The sequence below is a fragment of the Neodiprion pinetum genome, chromosome 5 (genome assembly GCF_021155775.2).
Source record: "Neodiprion pinetum isolate iyNeoPine1 chromosome 5, iyNeoPine1.2, whole genome shotgun sequence".
Classification (NCBI taxonomy): domain Eukaryota; kingdom Metazoa; phylum Arthropoda; class Insecta; order Hymenoptera; family Diprionidae; genus Neodiprion; species Neodiprion pinetum.
This window is the reverse complement of record NC_060236.1, coordinates 26,976,726-26,996,611: the sequence shown is the minus strand read 5'-3', so window position 1 is coordinate 26,996,611 and position 19,886 is coordinate 26,976,726. Positions and strand designations below refer to the sequence as shown.

Here is a 19,886-nt window from a genome sequence, read left to right as displayed (position 1 = left end):
TGAGTTACGAGCGAAAGGGTTGAATTATGAGTGAAATTATTCAACCGGTGAATTAATGCGGTGCCAAACACTGTTCTGGTTCAAGTGATATTAATTATCCCTCTGCAGAGGCAAAGAAAACACCCCTCAAAATCGCAAACTCACGGTCGTAGGTTCATTATACAAAAAAAAAAAAGAATTTTTTTACACCAAATGTTCTGATCTGTTTCATCTCAAACCATAATTACCACGTCAGATACGTCGAAATAAACCCGTTTCACCGATGGTCAACTACTTCGAAATAAAATTGACCCCTGAGATTATTTGTACAAGGTAATATACACATCAACGCCGCAATTATCTCACGGTATCGAGAAGATTCCCACTCTTGTTTTCAGTTACACTGACAAAGGACTGCATGGATATTCGTGTCACCATCATCTCGAACGTAAGTTATCCTCAACAGTGATTGAGTTGCTAATCGTGTTCACTCGCCAATTAAGTTGTGTTTCCTCTCGATCAATTCGTAACTTCTCAATTTTTCATGGGTAGAATAAAACCAGTTGTACAAATCAGCAGTGAGCACGCTCGCTGTAATTGTCAGGTATTTGGATGTCAGACCCGTCGACGCCGTAATGCATTTGTGACGCCCGTGGCTCATGGGAGTCGAATTTCAACCCCTGCACGGCTAGGCTAGCCGCAATGTGTAACCCTACGTATTGTCGGCTTAATAATACCCCACGGTAGCCGAAAGTGCCGAGGGGAGGAACGCGGAAGAGGTAGGCAGTGGCTGCACCATAGCTGCGCCACTGACACCATATAATCACATCTCGGTCAATGTCTGGAAATGATTCACGCCCGTGGTTGGAAAAACGAGTAACAAAATGCAGTGAAATGCGGATGCTTATCGAGTGGCGATTGCGGCTTACATAAGAGAAATAGGAAAATCTAAGTATCGAGGCAAAAATTTTTCCTCCTCTTCAATGATGCGGGCTGTTATTCAATATTTACTGGCGAACATTTTCGAGGGGCTGCAAAGCTGCGTGAAGATCTCGTGATATGTCCCCTCGGCGGTGACCACGGACACTGGTGAATCAACATATAAATTGGCAACCTCTTGGAAGACCCCGAAGGGCCGGACTTGTTGAAAGACAGATTTTTATCAGAAAATCCGAGGATGGAGATCCGGAGTCCTTAGACATAATCCGCACTGTCTTGTCTCCCGTGATAATCTGCGGGATTGAAGAACGGACAGTGAAAGAAAAGGGAATCATCGCCGATGAGCAACGGATCGTACTTATGCCGCAAGTATCCAAAACTCCCGTTCCGCACTTACGGGTGTGCAAATATTTGCCCTTTCGCTTACCACTTTTAAGTTTCAAATTTTAGCCCGAGATATCGCTTATCTGGCCGATTCAATGCGCCGGAGATCTTTGCATTTTAATAACCAACATCCCGCATTATACGCGCATGTTTGGTCTGGCTCTAAATTCATTTCGCATCATGGGGTCGCAGAGAAGGGTGGCGTGACACGCCATCGAGTATACAATAATAACAACAATAATGAGAATGAAAAAGGAAAGAAGAAGAAGAAAGAAAAAAATCCCCGCCGGCAACGGTACAAAAATATGGACACGCGACCAGGACGCCCGCTTCATAGCTGATCCGCGGCACGTGACTTCAATGCTGCAATCAACGCGGATGACTGACGTCCCATCGGGCATTGGGCGATACCGAACGCGATATTTATAGGCGATTTGAAATGGCTAGTAGATTAGTTTTCACCCGGTGATGACTGACGCCCGCTAAGCCCGTTATTTCCTCGTCGAGCTTCCGAGGTTGGACCGGGATCCGTTGGAAATCGGGAACAGGACAGGAAGAAAAGGAAACGTCGTGAAAAGACGTCGACTGGTTAGCCGAACGTCAGCGACGGACATACTCGGTCCGTAATTCCACGTGTACACCTTGGGGTGTAGCGAGTGATCGTTAAATGGCCCTTTTCAGCTCTGGTATATTCGCCCCGATTTTGCGTAATGAGTTTTTTAGTTTTGCCTCAGAGCTGCTTTGTCGCGGAGCAGTGAGCTCGGCTGCGTCTTCTCGCACCCGTTTCAATTCAAAGGGATTTGGCGGTTCACTTGGGGTGTGGTAAGCCGACATGAAACCGGCAGCGGATCCTAATAACAGGGAATTATGACGGTAATACGATATGCAGGATCCTCTTTTGACGGCGGTTCACCGCTTGGGGAAAATAATGCCGACAAAACCACCCTAATGGAATAAGATTATATTCATACATCCAGTGCGGGAAAGAAGAAGAAGAAGAACTTATCGCGTCTCAGACGAATTCATCCCGGAAAGAGAATAAGCGGTAAGGGAAAGTTGGAAAAACAAACTCGCTTCTTCCGCATGACCGAGACGCGGACTGCACGGTGCAAGGGCCTTGAGAATTATTGGTACAAAGTGACTCGCGGTCGAGGAGGATGGCGTGTATTGGAAGGCCAATTGTCTCCTCCTGTCAGCAGCACACCCCTTGGCCCTGTCCAGGCCACACGCCCTTCGGCAAACGGCTCACGGTTCACCCCGTCGAAAATTTCCACCCCATCCCCCGGCCGTCCCGGTGATACTAGAAGAGAGAATTACACGCCACAACGGATAAAATAATTACATGGTAGCCTTTCACCTCACGGTGATAGGTATCTAATCATCGCGGCCTGCAGCGCCCAGCAACTTGTTTGAACGCTGTCCTCCAGACGACGAACTTTGCCGACTTGCAAACAATCTGACGACAGTATGAATAGCCTGTGAACTTGTACGTGTCAGGCCTTTGGGAAACAACTTAGTTCGGTATTTCACTCGTTCGGATTGTGCATTTTTACAAATAATAATTTATTCTCTGGAATTGGTATACCAAGTTTTAAGTTTTCATATCTCTTCAATCTTAATAGTCCGTTTTTCCGACATAATTTCATCGATGCTAACAATAACTGAACATCAATAGACCAAACGAAGTGCTTATCGCCACTTTTAGGCAGGCGAAATGCTGTCGAATTTAAGTCACTGCAAAGAAAAATAGTCTTGCCATCAAACCGAATGGGACTGATGATTGTTCGAGGAAAGTTCTTGGTTTTTCTTTGCTTCCTGTAGCGGTGCTTGAGTCGCTGAAGTCGAGGTCCGGTCGTCACTGGAATAACTCCTCTCGGATATTTCGGCGCGTCTGTCATACGACGATGGGTTGTTGGAAAATTCGGAACCAACGAACCTCACCCTGCGTTCATCGCGATCATTGGGGAAGATGACGATAGATTGGGGGCCTTTTACTTGGTCAGAGGGTAATCGGTTTTCGTATTTCGAATACGAATTGTAATTCCGCAGACCCTGTAAATCCTCGTCACTCTCAAAGGCCACGATGTTGTTGTCCTCTAAGCTCTCATCGTCGTCCTGTTGATGAGAAATAACGAGAAGTTAGTCGATAAATGCCTGTTTTTACTCCTTTCCTCTGTAACATGATGCTACGCAACGCACTCGGAGTGGAAAGAAGAATGATTGATCCTTCGAAGTGGACGGAAAGAATGCTGACGACGGGTTCGACTGCAATGACTTTGACACTCTAGTGCCGGACTTTTCATCCTCGGGAAAAACAACCTTGGAATATTCGTGGAAAGGATGGAGGATGCGCTCCGTTTCGTCCTGTCGCAGCAGCGGATCCAGGTTGTCGAATTTCAGCTTGCCGGTACCAGTGCGGTCAGATTCTGGTCCAGAGAGTCCTGGAGGAAGTGCCGGCCGCGTCCTAGCGTACCCAATCCCGTTTGAACTCTGAGCTACTGAAACAGGGAGACTGATATTAGTCCCAGATCGAAATGGACGAAGGTTTTCCAATCGCAAATACGCACCGTTGGAGTGTCGAGTGTTTTTGAAGAACCTGAAAAACCCCCCGTTGTGATTGTTCAGGTAGTGGACAAGCGCTCGAGGATTTTTCGGACATCTGACGTACTCCTCATAGCAAACGGAGGGGTCGCCCTTGTTCGAATAACCGAGAAGCGCCGCCTTTGCGAAGCCCAGGAGCGGCGATGCCTCCTCGAAATTATAGCCTGTCAGGAGTCTGCGTGGTAAGCGATAAAGTAAATAAGTTTTCATTATCCTTAGTAGTGACTCACGTGTGCGCCGACTCATAGAAAGAAAAATCCAAATCAATATGATTAAAGAGGGGGAAATATCGCGAGGAATCTGCGAATTCACTTTCACTCTTCGACTGTCGAGCCCGGCCCACCTAATGTTAATTCGCAATTAGCCTAAGGCATTGCGCTCTCTACCTACCCGAGTACTGTGTTCATGCCAAAACTGCCGAGACTTGACGCCTTGTAGTTGCCACCTCCAGGCTTTGACCCCCCAGCGATTTCGCACAGGAGACGCGGCACGCACTTCAGGTCGTCGTACTGGCTTATGGACGTCAGGGCATCGGCCAGGCCCAGATCAGAGGCCTCCGCATATCCCTCAGAACCGTAGGGCCCAGATCCGAACGGATATTGCGGAGGATCTTTCTGCGAGAATCGCGAGTCATTTTTTTCTCTGTCAGGTTTTTGGGTATCGATACATGCATGATAAGTCGAAAGAAGTGGTTCGTCAGCTGCTTACCGGTCTGCCGGGTCGGTAAAGAGCACCGCCAAGTCCTCCGTTAGCGAATCCATAGGACCCAGGACGCTGACGTCCCTGGGTTTCTTGATCCTTGGGAAATGCGAATGATGCGGACTTTGAATCCTCGGCTAGGTTCTCTATGCATCTTGGGATCAAAAGATAATCGTCATCAATATCGTCGCAATCCATTCAACAAATCCGTCTTGATCTTTTACAATTACTTTTTCAAATACTTACTTGAGCAGATCTGAAACGCTGTTGGTCTTCACCTCCCAGTTAATATTGCAGGAGTTCAACCCCGACGGTTCTTGTCCGGATGATTCGTGCTGCTTTTTCACTGACACTGCTAGAGCTGTTCGCTGGACGCAAGGTATGACAAAGGATGCAATCCCAATCCAAAAAAGAGTCGACGTCATTCTTGAGCACGAGTATATTCTTCAGTAGAAGTCTTTCCACGATTGATCGATATCCTAGACGCAATGTATCATTGACTCTTTCTTTGGATTTTCAGACACTTCACACTATCACCGTTAATTGTCACACTATGAGTATCGATTAATCTTGATCTTGACGAGTTTCTGCACTGTCCAGTTTAACTATATCTTAATCTGGCTTTTTCAGTCAAGATATATTCAAAACACAATAGGATCAGCGCAGTTCAGAATCCAAAATTTATTACGGATTCGTATCGAACGTGTCAGCGAAGCAATCGGCACGAAGAACTCTGCCGAAGTGTACCTTTCGGACAACAAGCTGTTTGTAAGACTTTTCGCAGATTTGCGTAGGTTGACACATCCACGTACATGCATTGCTTGTGTGAGGCTGCGTCACTCAACTCTCTCCAGCGGACCTACATTTGGTCAGACGCAGCCTACGGTCGCAACAACACAACAAATATCCGTATGCAAAAGCAACGGTATTCCCGCTAGAACATGTGTGCTCATTAACCACTTATGTATGTTGCGAAATTGATTTTCTCATCGACTCTCCGCAATATGCGACTCCGACGCGATGCCACGGCTGAAACTGTGGATGGCCAATCATCAAGTATCGCCGAATATTAATTCCACATCGCGAATGCAGAACCCGTAAGAACCTATCGAAATTTCAAATCGATCACCCCGCTGCACTCGGTCAAAAGACTCTAGATTGCATTTTGTTTTTTTCTGTCGATAAGTGTATACCATGACGGAAATGAGAGAAAGTTGAGGGTAGAGTGTTACAATTAAATTGTTGCGAGAAACAAAATGCTGAACGGGTTGAGAAAAAATAATTAGAGAAAGTCAGTCGCAAGAATCGTTTGAAATGACTAATGAGTTTGGAGCGAAGAGGAATAACATTCGATAACTCAAACAAATTTTATTACACAATCATTCGAAAGCGACGACTAAAGCTTCATCGGCTCGATAATAATACATGACAGTATAACAATATATTCTGTACAAAACTGCGTAACGCTCTATTCACAACTTCATTGCTATAATAACAATAACAATAATGTAGAAAAAGTGATGAATGAATATCATATGGTTATGTACAATTGAAACGTTTCAATGAACATCTTCATTCTTCGTCCGCTCATTCTGACTGCAGCGTGCTCTCGTCGCAGGCTCGTCCTCGTTTCGCCAACTGATGACAGAGTCGCGGACTACCGACTATGTCGCCCAAAAACACACTTAGGAGGTAATTTTCCTTCATCGGATCCGGCGACACTTTGTACTGACTGTAAAAAATAAAAAGAAAAGGCCGTTTTTTACCCACGAACAGATCAAACGATTGTTCCAAATCAGAAAAACGAGGCTCGTCGTGTAATTTTTTATCGCATTCCAGCAGGCGTAGTTTGGTTGACGAGGCCTTCAAACGTCGACATTCTCCGACGAACAACGGGGACTTTAGATAATTTCTTGTGACTCGTATAATACGGATTTGAATATCCCGCAGAAAGATGTTGGGGTGAGAAGGAATACCAGCGGACGTCTTATCAGACATTAATACTTTGTTATAGGGAGGCGTAGAAAGGGAAATAGAAAAAGAGCGCAGACGAGCGATTAGAGAGGCAGGCATGAGCATGTCACGTTCCAAAGATTACATCTCCGTCGCCCCGGCCTTTAAATCCGTCTAGACCAATATTTATCTGACTGGTCTTATTTGGCGCCAAAAGAATTTTTCGTCAAGACAGTCGAGTAGCTAGGAACAGAGAGAAAGGAACGGTCAAGCTCACGGCAGTGTGCGCCGACGGATCACTTTAGCTGTCTGATAAGCAGGTGACTGGAGCGCAGTTTGAGGTTACACGGTGTCCGGTAAAAACTCCGTAACAAATTCGAGGACGTTCCCAGGCTATTCAAGGACATTAAGAACAGAACATTTCCAGGACGCAAGCGAAATTTAAGGACATTTCCAGGACCACTGGACACCATAGGCTTGGACCGCAGTGGCACGCGCTCGCTATCTCCTGGAGAGGAGTTTCCCGGCGCGAGATAGAGTGACGGATTCGAATACATCTGTCGAAAGGAAGGGCAGCGCGGAGCGAGAGGTCAACGACGAAGAAGAGACGCGAACGTGGAATACCAGCCGGTGCATTAGTGCGCACGAGCCACGGCTATTAAGACCGAAGGGTCTTATCTCCGCGGCGAGACGCTCGGGCTGAAACCTGGTGCCATGCACGCGCTGGGTGGATAAGGGACTAAGAAAGGATACTCGGACAGTAGCCGAAACTATTAAAATCCGACTAACTCTCAGCTCTTCGTCGTCCGAAGAGCCGCTCATTGATGGCACCAGCTTTTAACGCTCCATCGTGCGTCTTTTCCCCTGTTACGACTCTTGATGGGATCCACGCGCTCACTAGTTACACTTTATAATCGACCATTCGCCGTCAAAACGAACGCTACTCTAAAGGCTGTCCATACTCAGGTCACTAAAACATCTCGATTATTACTTCTAAGTAATTGCGGTAAGATACTTCGGTCACTCGATGGTCGACTTAGGGGTCCAGGTCCTTCGAATCGGTCCATCGTCCGGACCGAGCATTCTGACGCCGGATTCCAGATTAAATGATCATGGTTTGAGGAAATGCACCCGTGATGACCAGGATTGAACTCTATGCTTTCAGAGCAGAGCCGTTTGACTGCCGGACGAGACACTTGAACGGTGACTGAGTCCATTAAACTTCGACTAATTCTGGGCCCACAGCGACCACAAGGACCACACATCACCGTCCACACCCGGCTTTGACAGTCCGTCGTGCGTTTCTAGACCGTAACAGTTATGCGTGTCCAGAGTACCATACGATTACGTGTAATACCACCTAAGCCGTGATAATGTCAAAATAAACACGAGTCTAATGGGCATGAAGAGAGTGACGAGTGTCCATCGGGTCAAGGCATTAAAGAGTATCGGTTATAAGGACGAAGCAATTGCGCGACACTCCTGGCCATTTCAATAACTGGACAAAGACTTTACGGTCTGTAGATAATTGATTCCCGCACTGGCTAGAGATACGATAAGTAAAAAAAAAACAAAAAACGACCGGCGCCTGCACCGTTCATGCCACACACATTGATCGTTGACGCAGAACGTTGACGGAATGTCAAACGGGTTTGCCAAGTCCACTCGGCACAAACTGTCGATGACCGAACGCAACGGACGGGAACTTTGAAAGTGACGAGGTTTCACATGCCGATCATCGTCGTAAACTCTCAGAATATGTGCATCGTAGGAATTTTGTTGCGAAACACATTGGGGAAGAGAGAGAGAGAGAAAAAGAGGCTCTTCGCTCTCACTTTTACTAAGTGAAAATTAAACGTAGACAGGTTGCTAATCACCTGAAGACGTAGTCCCAGTCCATAACTCGGTCTCTGCTTCGCCTCTGGAGAGTCTTGGTCGCGTACCTTGAGCAGACTCTTTCGTAAACGCAAACGTCACTTCCCAGCTCCTCGACCAGTCTTTTCTCGACCTCACCGACGTCCAGCAGCTCCTCGTCAACGGCCCGAATGGCCGATCGCCTTGCGCGACTGACGTAGGTCTCTGATGCAATTGAATTGAGTTAGAAATGGTTATCGTATCGTGACAAAGAAGGATTGAACAAGCGGTAAAAGAGTTATCAGGACCAAGTCTCACCTGGATTCAGAGAGTAGGCAAGCTTCTTTACGAAGTTCGTCAGTCTGACCGCGGCTATGATGACCGGGAACCCTACCAGCTGAACGGGAATTTCAAACGCTGGTTCTTGGGGGCTCGGCGCTGCCGTTGTAGACTTCATCGCCAGGAGGCAGAGTCCTAGAATCACGAGTGTCCTCCGGAGTTCCATAGCTCAAGGGTGCAGGATGATTGCTGATAAAAATCAGAGCTAAGTTGTTAAGCCAGCCTAATATTTTTGACAATTATCGCCATTAATTATCGCTCTTAACGAGGAGAGCGTTGATCTATATTTTTCACTAGTGTATTCGGGGTGACCTTACATCTATCTTCACCGCGAATGCCGTACACTACTGTGCTTCGTATTCCGCGAGGATTGTTTTTTCTACACACGCAACGATGTTCTCGTTTAGATTCTACCAATGCGATGGCGGGTATGTACTCACGTCACGAGGTTCGGTTCTTGGCGAAATAGCTGTTTCCCGTTCGCGGAGCGCGGTTCCCCTGTGTCTTCTTGTGTTAAAAACTAGCCGTTGAATGTCCCGCGATGCCTATGGACGGGCTGTTCAAGTGGCGGGGTTTCGACTCGGTGCCGCTCATAAGCTGAGAGAAAGTGAACTCGGATCCCCCCGCGCAAACCTTGGTCAGGTAGTCTGGCAACACGTTGCAACACGCCGGGTTGAAATCTACTCTATGTAACGTATGACGTAGATGAAAATCACCGTAGGGAACACATGCCATCGGCGTTCAGCCTCAGCATGCTTCGATCGTTGGTACCATCGGACTAAGTCGTGTCGTCACGTCGCGCTCATCATCAACTTTCGCGTATACGTGCCACAAGGCACGTCATTTTTCACCTTGGAAAGACCCGCTCGAAAAACATCAGTGACGAACCATTTTGCAAGTTTACTTATTTGTTTTTCTTTTCTTTTTTTTTTTACTTGGCACACTTGTAGCAGCTAACTTTCAAACTTCAAGTGTTTCGTTACACTGTTTTCATTCGGTTGCAGGTCACGTTTTTGCACTCTAACCGCAAAAATACTGATAATCGTGAATGGAATCTTTCATTCGGACAGGTTTTAACAGGATTTTGACAATTTCTGTAGTGCCGTCGAAGGGAAACTTGCGAAGGATCAGGTTTTTCAAAAATCTGACATTATTCAACGAGGAAGGTATGAAAAAATTGCAATGTGACGATTGGAAGAAGGCGCCATATTTGCTTCTCGTCTATGACCCGAAACAGAAGATTGTTAAGACGTGCACATTATTGTTAAAAAAAAAAAAAATCCCACGGCAATTTCTATCGCCGATCAACTTGATTAGTTTCACTTGATTGAATTTTATTTATACACAGATTACAATTATTTTATACATGCGAGTTAATCGTATGGAATATACACGTACATAGACATGACGAATATGTGTGATAAATCAATTTATATGTAACTAGATATTACAGTGAGGAATAATTATAATTACACATGTAAAACGGATGTATTTAAATAAATGGTGAATATAAAAAATGGTTAGTATGCGTATATATACTTATATTAAACGGCTAGAAATTCTGAAATGAAACTAAAGAAAATGATAATGCACTGTACAAATACAAATCAACGATTCAGATTGTTCATTTTATTCTCGTCAAGTCAGACTAGCTTCGCTATCTTAAACATATCTACAATATATCACTCGTCGTATGAGATAGGTATATATATATATATATATATATATATAACAACCACACGGCGCAATTACTAATTAGCGTACACAAAACAAAAGCACAAAAAAAAAAAAAAAACTTCACTTCCGCCGTACGAAAGACAAAGTGTATATGTCGTCTATAACAATTCATGACAATGTAATTGAGTATTATTACAACAATCTCTCTTCCATTATATTATGATTTAGACTTCGTATCCCTACAGAAAACAATTTAGGTATCCTCAGTCTTTGCACGCATCGCAATCTACATTTTAGAAAAAATAAAACCAAGACGATTTCACAGGAAAAATTTTCGTAATATACATCGGACTGTGTCCAACTTTTAACCGCGGGCTAATTACTCGTTTGAATGCGACGCAGCGTTGCGAATCCAGGAAACTCTCCGCCGACTTCAACCCCAACTCAGGAAGTTACGGAGAGTTCCACCGTCCGCGATGTTCCTCATTCGCCGATCAGCGCATCCGGACCTTCTTCATCAAGCTGAGAACAGTCGAACCGGGAAATGGGCAGGTCGGGTAAAAATTATGGCAGCCTTGACCCTCGAGACCGGAAATCAGCTGGCCCATGTGAGCGGCAAAATGATACCTCGATGCGACCTCGGCTGTTGTGCTGAGACTGGTGTCTCTGTAAAAGAAAAAGAAAAAAAAAAAGATAATCAAACAACAATTAACGATAAGGTACTAAGTTGGATTTTGTGGCTAAGGGTCGAATTATTGAAAAACAAAAAAAAAAAAACGTCGCCTTGCCGCAAGCGTAGAACAATAAACGTTATCCGATGAATAATTGTTACTTCCCACCCAGTTTTCGCCGCCGCTCAAGTCCGGGGTTTAAGACAACCGGATATAACAGACAACCCCCGGGTTCCCCGCCATCCAAGTTGCGAACTCTTTTTGCCCCATAAATCTCTCCCCTCTCGCAATTCTCGACGACGACGCGGAGTATGTAGTAATTTTGCATAGGTAGCGCGAAATGAAATACCGCTCTACAATTCAGCGATTGCCTCCCCCCCCCCCCCCCCCCCCCCCACCGCCACTCCGTGCCACGGAAAATCGAGACAAACTCCAGTTCTCCGAGATGTAAGATAAGGTGCGGTTTTATTGCTCTGTACATGGGGCTTTTGCACCTAGAGTAAAATAAAATCGGGTCAACGGATCGGGTTTCAACGGTTTCTACGATCCTTTATCTCTATCTCCGTGTGATAAAGCGTACGGCTTCGCGTGCAGGCTGCGTTTTCGATATTCGATTCGAACGTTACGGTCAAAGGTAATAATTGTTTTGACATTCCGATAAAAAATGGGGGATTTTTTTAATTTTTTAATTTTTTTTTTTTTTTCTACACAGTCGCGTACAAAACGCGACGACAGGCGATCCGGAACGGGGAGTGGCCGATATGTCTTGATCTCGTATAACGAAGTGAAGTAAAAACTTGCCAACAAGTCACGCGAGGGGAACAAGCACAAGGTAAGAAGGCGACGCGTTCACTTTCTATAATCAGTAACTTCGAGGGAGGGAAACAACTCGAAAGCCAGTTATAACTTGTCTCGAGTCGGTAGTTTATATACTGGATATATGTTACATGCGCAGATATAACTGCCGAGAGAATGCAGCTACCGGTAACACTATAGTTTCTATAATATTCACGGCTTTCCCTCAATAAAAGTCAAGATTATAAGATCAAGAGAGAGGTGCAACATTATAAATATGCCGAAAATATGTGCAGGCACCGTGCAGACTTTGGTTTAACATGGAGTAACGGTGCAAGAATTGATGCCCTCAACTTGTATCGCTAGAAAGTGGTAATTTTCGGTGAAAGTACAACTGCACGATGGTATGAGTGTATAATGCTCTTGAGGAAACCGCGGGTAATCAGTTCGGACACATCGACCTTAGAAATTCACGGTAAATAAAACTGGACCGATTTTTCAAAATCCGGACAATCAGAGGTGTGACGAATTTTTTTTTATACCGGTAATGAAATTGAATTGGAGACAGCAACGCCGATTGTCCGATAAGACTTGAAAAATTATACGCATGACGCGATTCGGCTAACATTTGCGGTTTCATCTTTGCAACCAGCTGGAACAGTTTTCGAAAAAAAGCGTTTAACCCTTTCGGTCACACATTTTTCAACCCAATATTTTGGCCTGAATTTTGTTACTCAGGGGTTTACGGTGTAATACGAAGTAACAAAGATCATTTCAAGTTTTAAATAAACTGTGACAAGGCCAGGACATGGAAATTTTTTATATGGGACGGCGAGCATCCCACTGCGACTGATAGGGTTAACCGACGACGTGATAATAATACGGCAGGTACGTAAAGACGTAAAACTCGTATGCGGAAGCAAAAGGCGGCGCGGTATAAAAGCCGAGTTGTGTTTATCCGATCCCGTGTAAAGTTGGCGGATTTAAAAGTGGCGCAAATAGGAACGGTCCTCCATATCAGCAGCGAGATCTCAGCTCTGCAGGAAAGATATCCGGTGTTTATAGTGCGATTCCTGAATCGGTGGGCGGGAATAAGCCGGGAGACAGACGGGAAATTGGCGATCCAAAAGCTCTTCTTCCTTTTTCCCAATTCGCTTGTCACCCACGGATACCAGATACCGTCGCGCCATTTTGGTGCCGTTGCAGCAGCCGCTGCAAGATTCGCGGAGGTCGATGCATTCGAACCGAGTGCCGGATCGTGTACGTATATCTGTTTGCGGAAAGTCTTTATCCGGAGATTGCCCTTCCTCACATTCATCATCGCGGCAAAAGCTCTCCGGCAAATCCTTGAGAGCGTTAAATTCCATCTTCGATTCATCGAGGCACGTTCGCAATAAAATTCGCAGTTATCAATTTTCATCTTCATATTTAGCGCAGTCGATTCCTTTTGTTAAATTTTCGACAAATTGTCAATTCGTTCCGTTATTGAAACGGCCAAAATCGAAATCCGCGAGTCCAACCGGTATACGAATGACGTCACGCGTTTCGCCAATCAACGCTACGAGCAATCGTCGCAATCGTGAACTCTGACGCAATGACACCACAAGTACCTACTTGGACTTTTTCTTGAACCTTGCTTGAATCGCGAGTATATAAGGTACCTGCCCGCAGCGTCGAGTCACTCTTCTTCGCATACCAATCGATTTTCGTACGAACAAACAGACGTGTTACGGGATCGTTGTGAAAGGCGATGCAACCCACAAGTTATCGCCAGCCATTGAATGACCCTCTCTCTTTCTTACTCTCGAGAATCAAGAGAGGAAGAGAGAGAGAGAGAGAGAGAGAGAGAGAGAGAGAGAGAGAGAGAGAGAGAGAGAGAGAGAGAGAGAGAGAGAGAGAGAGAGAGAGAGAGAGAGAGAGAGAGAGAGAGAGAGAGAGAGAGGAGAGAGAGAGAGAGAGAGAGAGAGAGAGAGAGAGAGAGAGGGAGGAGAGCGGGTTCTGTGTACTATATGCTCGTTTAAGTCGCGAGAGAAAGTGGCAGGCTTTAGTTAGGTAACAACGCTTGAAATCGAAAGGCTGACTACGGTGTATAAATATTCATTTCACACGCATAACGCGAAATTGATTATATTACATACGCGAAGGTTTGCGCGTGGCTAGTAAAAGGACAAACAAAGAAAATGACGTGTTACCTTGTGATACACGATGCAATAATAGTTAAAAAATTATACACTGAGAAAAATTTCATTTGTTATGGTAGTTAGAAGAATTCAGTAAAACAGGTATCGTTAGAAAAAAACTGTTTGAATATTATTGGAATTACGAAAAACGAGGTTCGCGTAATCGCTTTGCGCCATTGTCGATCCTTTTTGGTAATTGCAACGTAAAATCAGTTTGTGAGTTTTACTCTACTTTTTTAGTTAAACAAGGCTTTAACGTCAATTTATCGTTGCGCGAGCAATAAATTTTCGCAACAGTTGCAAGAAAATCTAGTAACAGTGATCGTAATGAGAATGAAAAGTAACGGATACCAGACTTTCCGGTAACGGCTGGAAAACTAATTTTCATTTTTTACCCAGAACTATATCTTTCGATTGTGGTAAAAAATGAAAATAATTAAAGACTTAGCTGTAACTGGAACAAAAAATTTCTCTCGATGTGTTATATTAGTTTACAGTAAATATAATCAAGATAATCCAAGATCACAAAATTCAATTGCAAATCAAGATCCGAACTGTCAACAGAATACATTTTTACGGCCATTTTCTCTTATCGGGTTACAAGTGGGTACTAAAATTCACTCGTTTTTAACGACGTCCTGTTTTAAGATTAACATCGAAATTGACACACGAGACGATCGAGTATAGTTGCAAGGTATACCAACATAGAATTCTAATTTCTACCGCAAGGCAAAAATGAAAGTTGCGTGAAAGTACTTCCCGGATTTGTATATAGGCAGAAATAACGAGTTGCAAGAAGCTAGCTGAGATGAGAATAACTGGAAACTATATTTGGCCGCAAGTGTTAGGTCCAGATTTATTGGACCGTGAAAAGAAAAAGAAAAAATAAAAAGAAAGAAAGAAGTTAGGAAGTTACCCTTCGACTCGATCCACTCGCACATCGCGAATCGTCTCTTTTTAGGTGTAATTCTAGCCCGGAAGTGCCTTGACCAATATGAGAGAGCGTGTCCTTTTTTAAATTTCAAGAACCCTCGATCTCTCTGGGTCATGTATGCGAGATGGATAGGCGGCCATAATTTGTATATGCATGGTAACTAAATCTCTATAATACATTTGGCCTCGAGGATCGTCAATCGGTAAAATGCGGCATCGATTCATCTTGTGGTTTCACGGAGGTTGGACTTGTCCGTTCGAGTTTTGTTGATCGATTTTTATACTCGCATGTAGAATCGCCACTTCCGTCAATTGAAACGTTGAAAACAGCTCGAGGCAGTTTGGGAACGTGAACGTGAGATACGAATGAATAGACATTGAATTTCATAACCGCGACTAATACAAGTTACGAATATATCCTTTCGTGTCAAATTTCAATTAATATCAAGGAAGATAATCTCTTTGATAATTTCTTGCAAATTGATAGAAAAAAGGAAGGAAAAAAAAAAAAAAAACAAAAAACATAGAACAAAAACAACAACAATAACAACAAAAAGATAGAACGAGGATATAATTGTAAAAGCAAATGATGGACAGATAAAACATTGTGCGGAAGGGGAAAAAAAAAAAAAAAAGAAGCAAACAGGAAACCTTATTTATTTTGTACCCTTGTCTTAATCCTCACCTTATCAGATTAAGGAGTGATCTTTCCATCTCGCTGAGCTGATCCTGATTCGTCGACGCTGTAAGTTCGCAAATCAATTTCGGCAGGCAGGAGCTTTTTATCGTTGACATGAGCTTCGCTTTCGCCGAGATTCCTGTGATGAGAGAAGGAGAGAAAAAAAGAAAAAAACAATGTCAAAAACGAAGTAAGACATGGAAAAGAACAAAAGTACGAATAATGAAAGAAAATTAAAAAATCAAGCTGCCATGTAACTCAGAATTTATTCTGTTTACCGAGACGTTGCTGCTACGTGTATAATTAAACCTCAGCGGTGGTTCACAATGATTTCAAAAAATAAGATAATCATAACTGCATCGGACTCCGATGAATTTCATCATTGAAAGATTTTGAATTCTTGCCACGCATACGAACTGCATTTCGCTTTTGCGTAATTTTATAACAACGTTTACGGGTATGTAACTGGTTCAAGGGTGGCGGTGTGATTTTAATTTTTTTTTTTTTTTTTCACGTCCAAGATTCACGGCTGATTATCGAAAACATGATCAGACTGGCGAGTCGATCGACGATGCAAGAATAACAACAATCATTGATGTATTAGGATTCGTTACGTACGCGATTCAAGTGTGCGGTAAACATTCTAGAATTCTTCAAGTAACATGTTTCCGTCTCGCTTTATCTACCTTTGTGTCTGTTTTTTTTATTTTTTTATTTTTTTATTATTTTTTTTTTTTTTCCACCTCCGCTTTTTCAGACAACGAGGATTTCGTTTCAATGTACATACACAGAGGCTCGCGCTGCTCTTCCATTATTCAAACAAACCGCGTGTGTTACGTCATTGGAAACGGTAGCCTTGCAGCAGTCTAGTTTTTGTTCACGATAATCAAAAAGCGCGGGTTCAATCGAGCCAACTTAGGCAGCTGGTAGGTAGAGGATTATTATTAAACGTCGTTGTGTATTCGCATCCGGATCATGCAACGCTCCATTCCCACCGGGATTCGAGCATCGAAATAAAAGTAAAAGGAATGAAATTTTTTGCCAATTAAATGTATAATACACCATGGAGTACTTGATTGTGCAATTTCTTATTCACCATCGTCCGTGTAATAATCGCGTCGGGTTCTCTTCGATCTGCATTCGATTACTCCGCGTTCGCGTTTGTGACGATTAACTCGTTACACGCACGCGTAGAATGACATTTACGCCAGTCAAGTTTATGATTCTATGACATACATTTTTTAACGATACCGATTAGGTACCTACCTCGAATTGAAGGGGTTATGAGGAGGTCAAAACCGGAATACGATGAATGAGAATTGCCAAAAATTTCATGATTTATGCGAGTCGGTCAGAGAAATCGGATCGCCGACTTGAGGGGAAAAATAAAAAAAACGAGGTTTTTTTTTCAATCCGTATGTACGCGAAAATCTAAGCTTAAAGATTTGGCGAAACGAATGCCGGTTTTTTGATCGGTAAGTTTTAGCGCGAAACGTGCGTCATAATTGGATGTTGATGATTTCCTTGTGATTTTACCTGGTCCCAGTTCTAGCAGGACGTTCACCGATGACCTCTAAATCGAGAATGTTACGGTCCTTCGAATTTTGCATATCGTTCTGGATCCAAGGCGGAATCGCGGGATCGAATTAATACAAGATTAACCGAGCTCCCCGAAACGATAAGTAGAATTCCACGGTCAAAAACTTGGAATCGTTTATGAGAAGGTTAGGTGAAATAATTAAAAACTGACCGATCCGCCGAGCGATCGAGGAAACAAAATCGAAATTCGTAAGGTGAATAAGAAAATAAAACCACAGGGAAACAAACTTCGACAAAAAGCAAAATGAACCGATTTTCGATCGATTTGCGTGGGGGAAATATTGTCGAGTGATAAAAGAAAAAAAAAAATTAAACGAACAGCATGGATTACGGAAAGGAAAATCTAACAATTTCCGTGAAATTAAGTCGAAGGATAATAATGAGAAAAGAAAAAATTTCTCTACATACCGAGAAAAAATACGTCGGTTTTACAAAATATGAAAAGAGAAAGATTTTTGCGGCTGAAACAAGTATAACTTTGTACGACAAGCAAAGCGATTGTAATTATAACAGCCAGTATTGCGAGATAAAAAATAAATAAAAAAAAAAAAAAAAAAACGGTTACATTTGCATCAGAAAACGGTTTCATTCGCCATATTAGAATCGCATACGCGGTCGTACAAACGACAATTTTAAAATTTTTTTTCTCGTTTCGCGTATAATATTCAGCTACCGTTTTACAGACAGAGCGTTTACAGTTTGGATAAATTAATAAAAATCTATACGTCCATGTGTAAAGTACGTTATATTGATTCGTGGAAGTCTCGAACGACGATCGAATGGTTTAAATTTACGTCTACAATCGGCGGCAAGTGGCTGCACGGTTACATGATAGGTATAAATGTATTGAATCTTGCATGATACATGCTGTATACAGCGATTACGCCGTGGGAATTTCAATGAAGCTTCCGTCTGATGTATTATACGTATAACGTGATTCGCTTCTTGTATCTTACAGACAGAGACTCTAAATCGTATGCGCATAGAATTAAGGAAATCACGAATCGTACTGATGTTCTAGAATTCTCTCCATCTCATTCTAATTTCAAAAGTAATCATCGTCCGTTCCAAGGATTTAACCAAACAAATAGAATCTCGTTCAGAGTTGTCTTCTTTTTTTTGTTTTTTTTTTTTTTTTTTTTATGTGGGAGGGAGGGAGGACTCACCGTTTTCCTCCATAAAAATTTTCTCCTCCGGCAGAGACTGACCACGTGGCGAATCCTTTGGCGAGCTTTGCGGCCGTTTGGTGAGAGACGTTGTGCCGTTTTTGTCGGCGTTGATGCCGAATATCGACGACATCAGAGCCGTGTAATCACCGGCGAACACGAGGAACATCCCCAAGAAAATCACCAGACGAACGGTTCCCGTATCCATGTTTTGTGTTTTTGATTTTATTATTTTTTATTTAATCAAGTTTCTGTCACTTTATTTATACGTATTTATTATTGCCGTTAACTCTGTTCACTTATCTAGCGAATTAGAACAGAATTATCGTTCACTCTTCAATAGCGTCGAAATTAATGAAGCTGGTATCGTAGCCGGCAGTGATGATAATTATTCTCCAATGGCAAAATTTGGAAAAATTTATTGTCTTTAACTTTCTATTTTATTTACACTTTGGTAGGTTTTCATTTTATTTGGCGTCTATTTTTTTTTTTTTTTATAAGACTGGTAGCAGAAAGTTTCCAAGATCCGATCTTTTGATTGTTATCTCAGCTGTTTACACACCTTCGACTGTCGGTCAGTTGATCTGTTAAAAATTGTGCAATATGTCCATCGACGTTGGATTTATCCGAATGAGTAAAATGATTATTTAAAAAAAAGAAGGTAATTCAATTTATTTTTATCGTCGTTACTCTCTGGATTATTAATATATTTCGTATTAAGAAATAACCATCTCAGTTGCAAGATCGTCCCGATATTTTACGGCCGATTTCGAAAATCGGTGTTTACGAATTCTGAAATGTCGTGACTTTTTAACCGCAGATGTTCGAACTTTTTGAGGATTTTTAAAAACCGATCGGAAACCTCGTCGTTGACGAACCGACTCGACAGTTCGCTGATTTTCGATCACTTGTCTCTCGTCGAATGATTCAACGGTAGGAAAAGAATAATAATAAAAAAAAGAAAAACCAAAACGATTTTTTCTTCGCCAACGTGTCAATGAGTTTGTCCGTTAACAGCGGCTGGGAACGAACCAAGTGCTCAACCGGCGAGACTCGGTGCCAGAGTATGACTGGATACGAAATGAATAGGCGGAAAGACGACGGTTCACAGCCTTCTCTCGCCTTCTTCGCGAACCGAGCAACTCGCTAGCCGAGCAGCCGGCCGGTCACGATCAGAAGACAGTGAAAGTTCCCGCGTTACGCTGTTTGGAGCTATTTTACACCGACTTTGAGCAAACTCGGGTGTCGCCGTTTTTTATTATCGCAATAAATCGGCACGCGATCGGCCGAATCTGCGAGTAAAGAAGAAGGGTGGAAAAAAGATCTTGACTTTTGCCTCGAATAGGGGCGAAAATCGTTCTACAGTCAAAAGTTGTCAACCGATTTTCTGATCCGAGTTACGATCGAGTCTTCGTTTACTGACCTCCAGCATCGCGTA

The 19,886-nt window shown here is 43.2% G+C and overlaps 3 protein-coding genes across 5 annotated transcripts; all 3 read right to left on the bottom strand.

Moving 5' to 3' along the window:
* Positions 1–2,841: 2,841 nt before the first annotated feature.
* Positions 2,842–5,361, bottom strand: LOC124219472 (uncharacterized). Of its 2 annotated transcripts, none has more exons than XM_046627060.2 (6): positions 4,849–5,361; positions 4,612–4,756; positions 4,294–4,517; positions 3,870–4,078; positions 3,502–3,800; positions 2,842–3,417 (listed from the first exon to the last, which is right to left on the bottom strand). In XM_046627060.2, exons 1-6 carry the CDS (start codon positions 5,025–5,027, stop codon positions 3,061–3,063), a joined length of 1,413 nt encoding a protein of 470 aa, XP_046483016.1. In that variant the 5' UTR covers positions 5,028–5,361; the 3' UTR covers positions 2,842–3,060. The 2 variants fall into 2 exon arrangements, with proteins under 2 accessions (XP_046483016.1, XP_046483017.1); XM_046627061.2 differs by having other exon boundaries at positions 3,502–3,797.
* A 594-nt stretch (positions 5,362–5,955) lies between these two features.
* On the bottom strand, positions 5,956–9,332 carry LOC124218675 (uncharacterized). Of its 2 annotated transcripts, none has more exons than XM_046625333.1 (4): positions 9,189–9,332; positions 8,728–8,937; positions 8,433–8,634; positions 5,956–6,334 (listed from the first exon to the last, which is right to left on the bottom strand). In XM_046625333.1, the coding sequence occupies exons 2-4, from the start codon at positions 8,912–8,914 to the stop codon at positions 6,190–6,192; spliced, it is 534 nt and encodes a 177-aa protein (XP_046481289.1). In that variant the 5' UTR covers positions 8,915–8,937; positions 9,189–9,332; the 3' UTR covers positions 5,956–6,189. The 2 variants fall into 2 exon arrangements, with proteins under 2 accessions (XP_046481289.1, XP_046481290.1); XM_046625334.2 differs by having other exon boundaries at positions 9,066–9,203.
* A 745-nt stretch (positions 9,333–10,077) lies between these two features.
* On the bottom strand, positions 10,078–19,567 carry geko. Its single transcript, XM_046626638.2, has 3 exons — positions 18,449–19,567; positions 15,690–15,822; positions 10,078–11,091 (listed from the first exon to the last, which is right to left on the bottom strand). The coding sequence occupies exons 1-3, from the start codon at positions 18,654–18,656 to the stop codon at positions 10,920–10,922; spliced, it is 513 nt and encodes a 170-aa protein (XP_046482594.1). The 5' UTR covers positions 18,657–19,567; the 3' UTR covers positions 10,078–10,919.
* Positions 19,568–19,886: the final 319 nt, after the last annotated feature.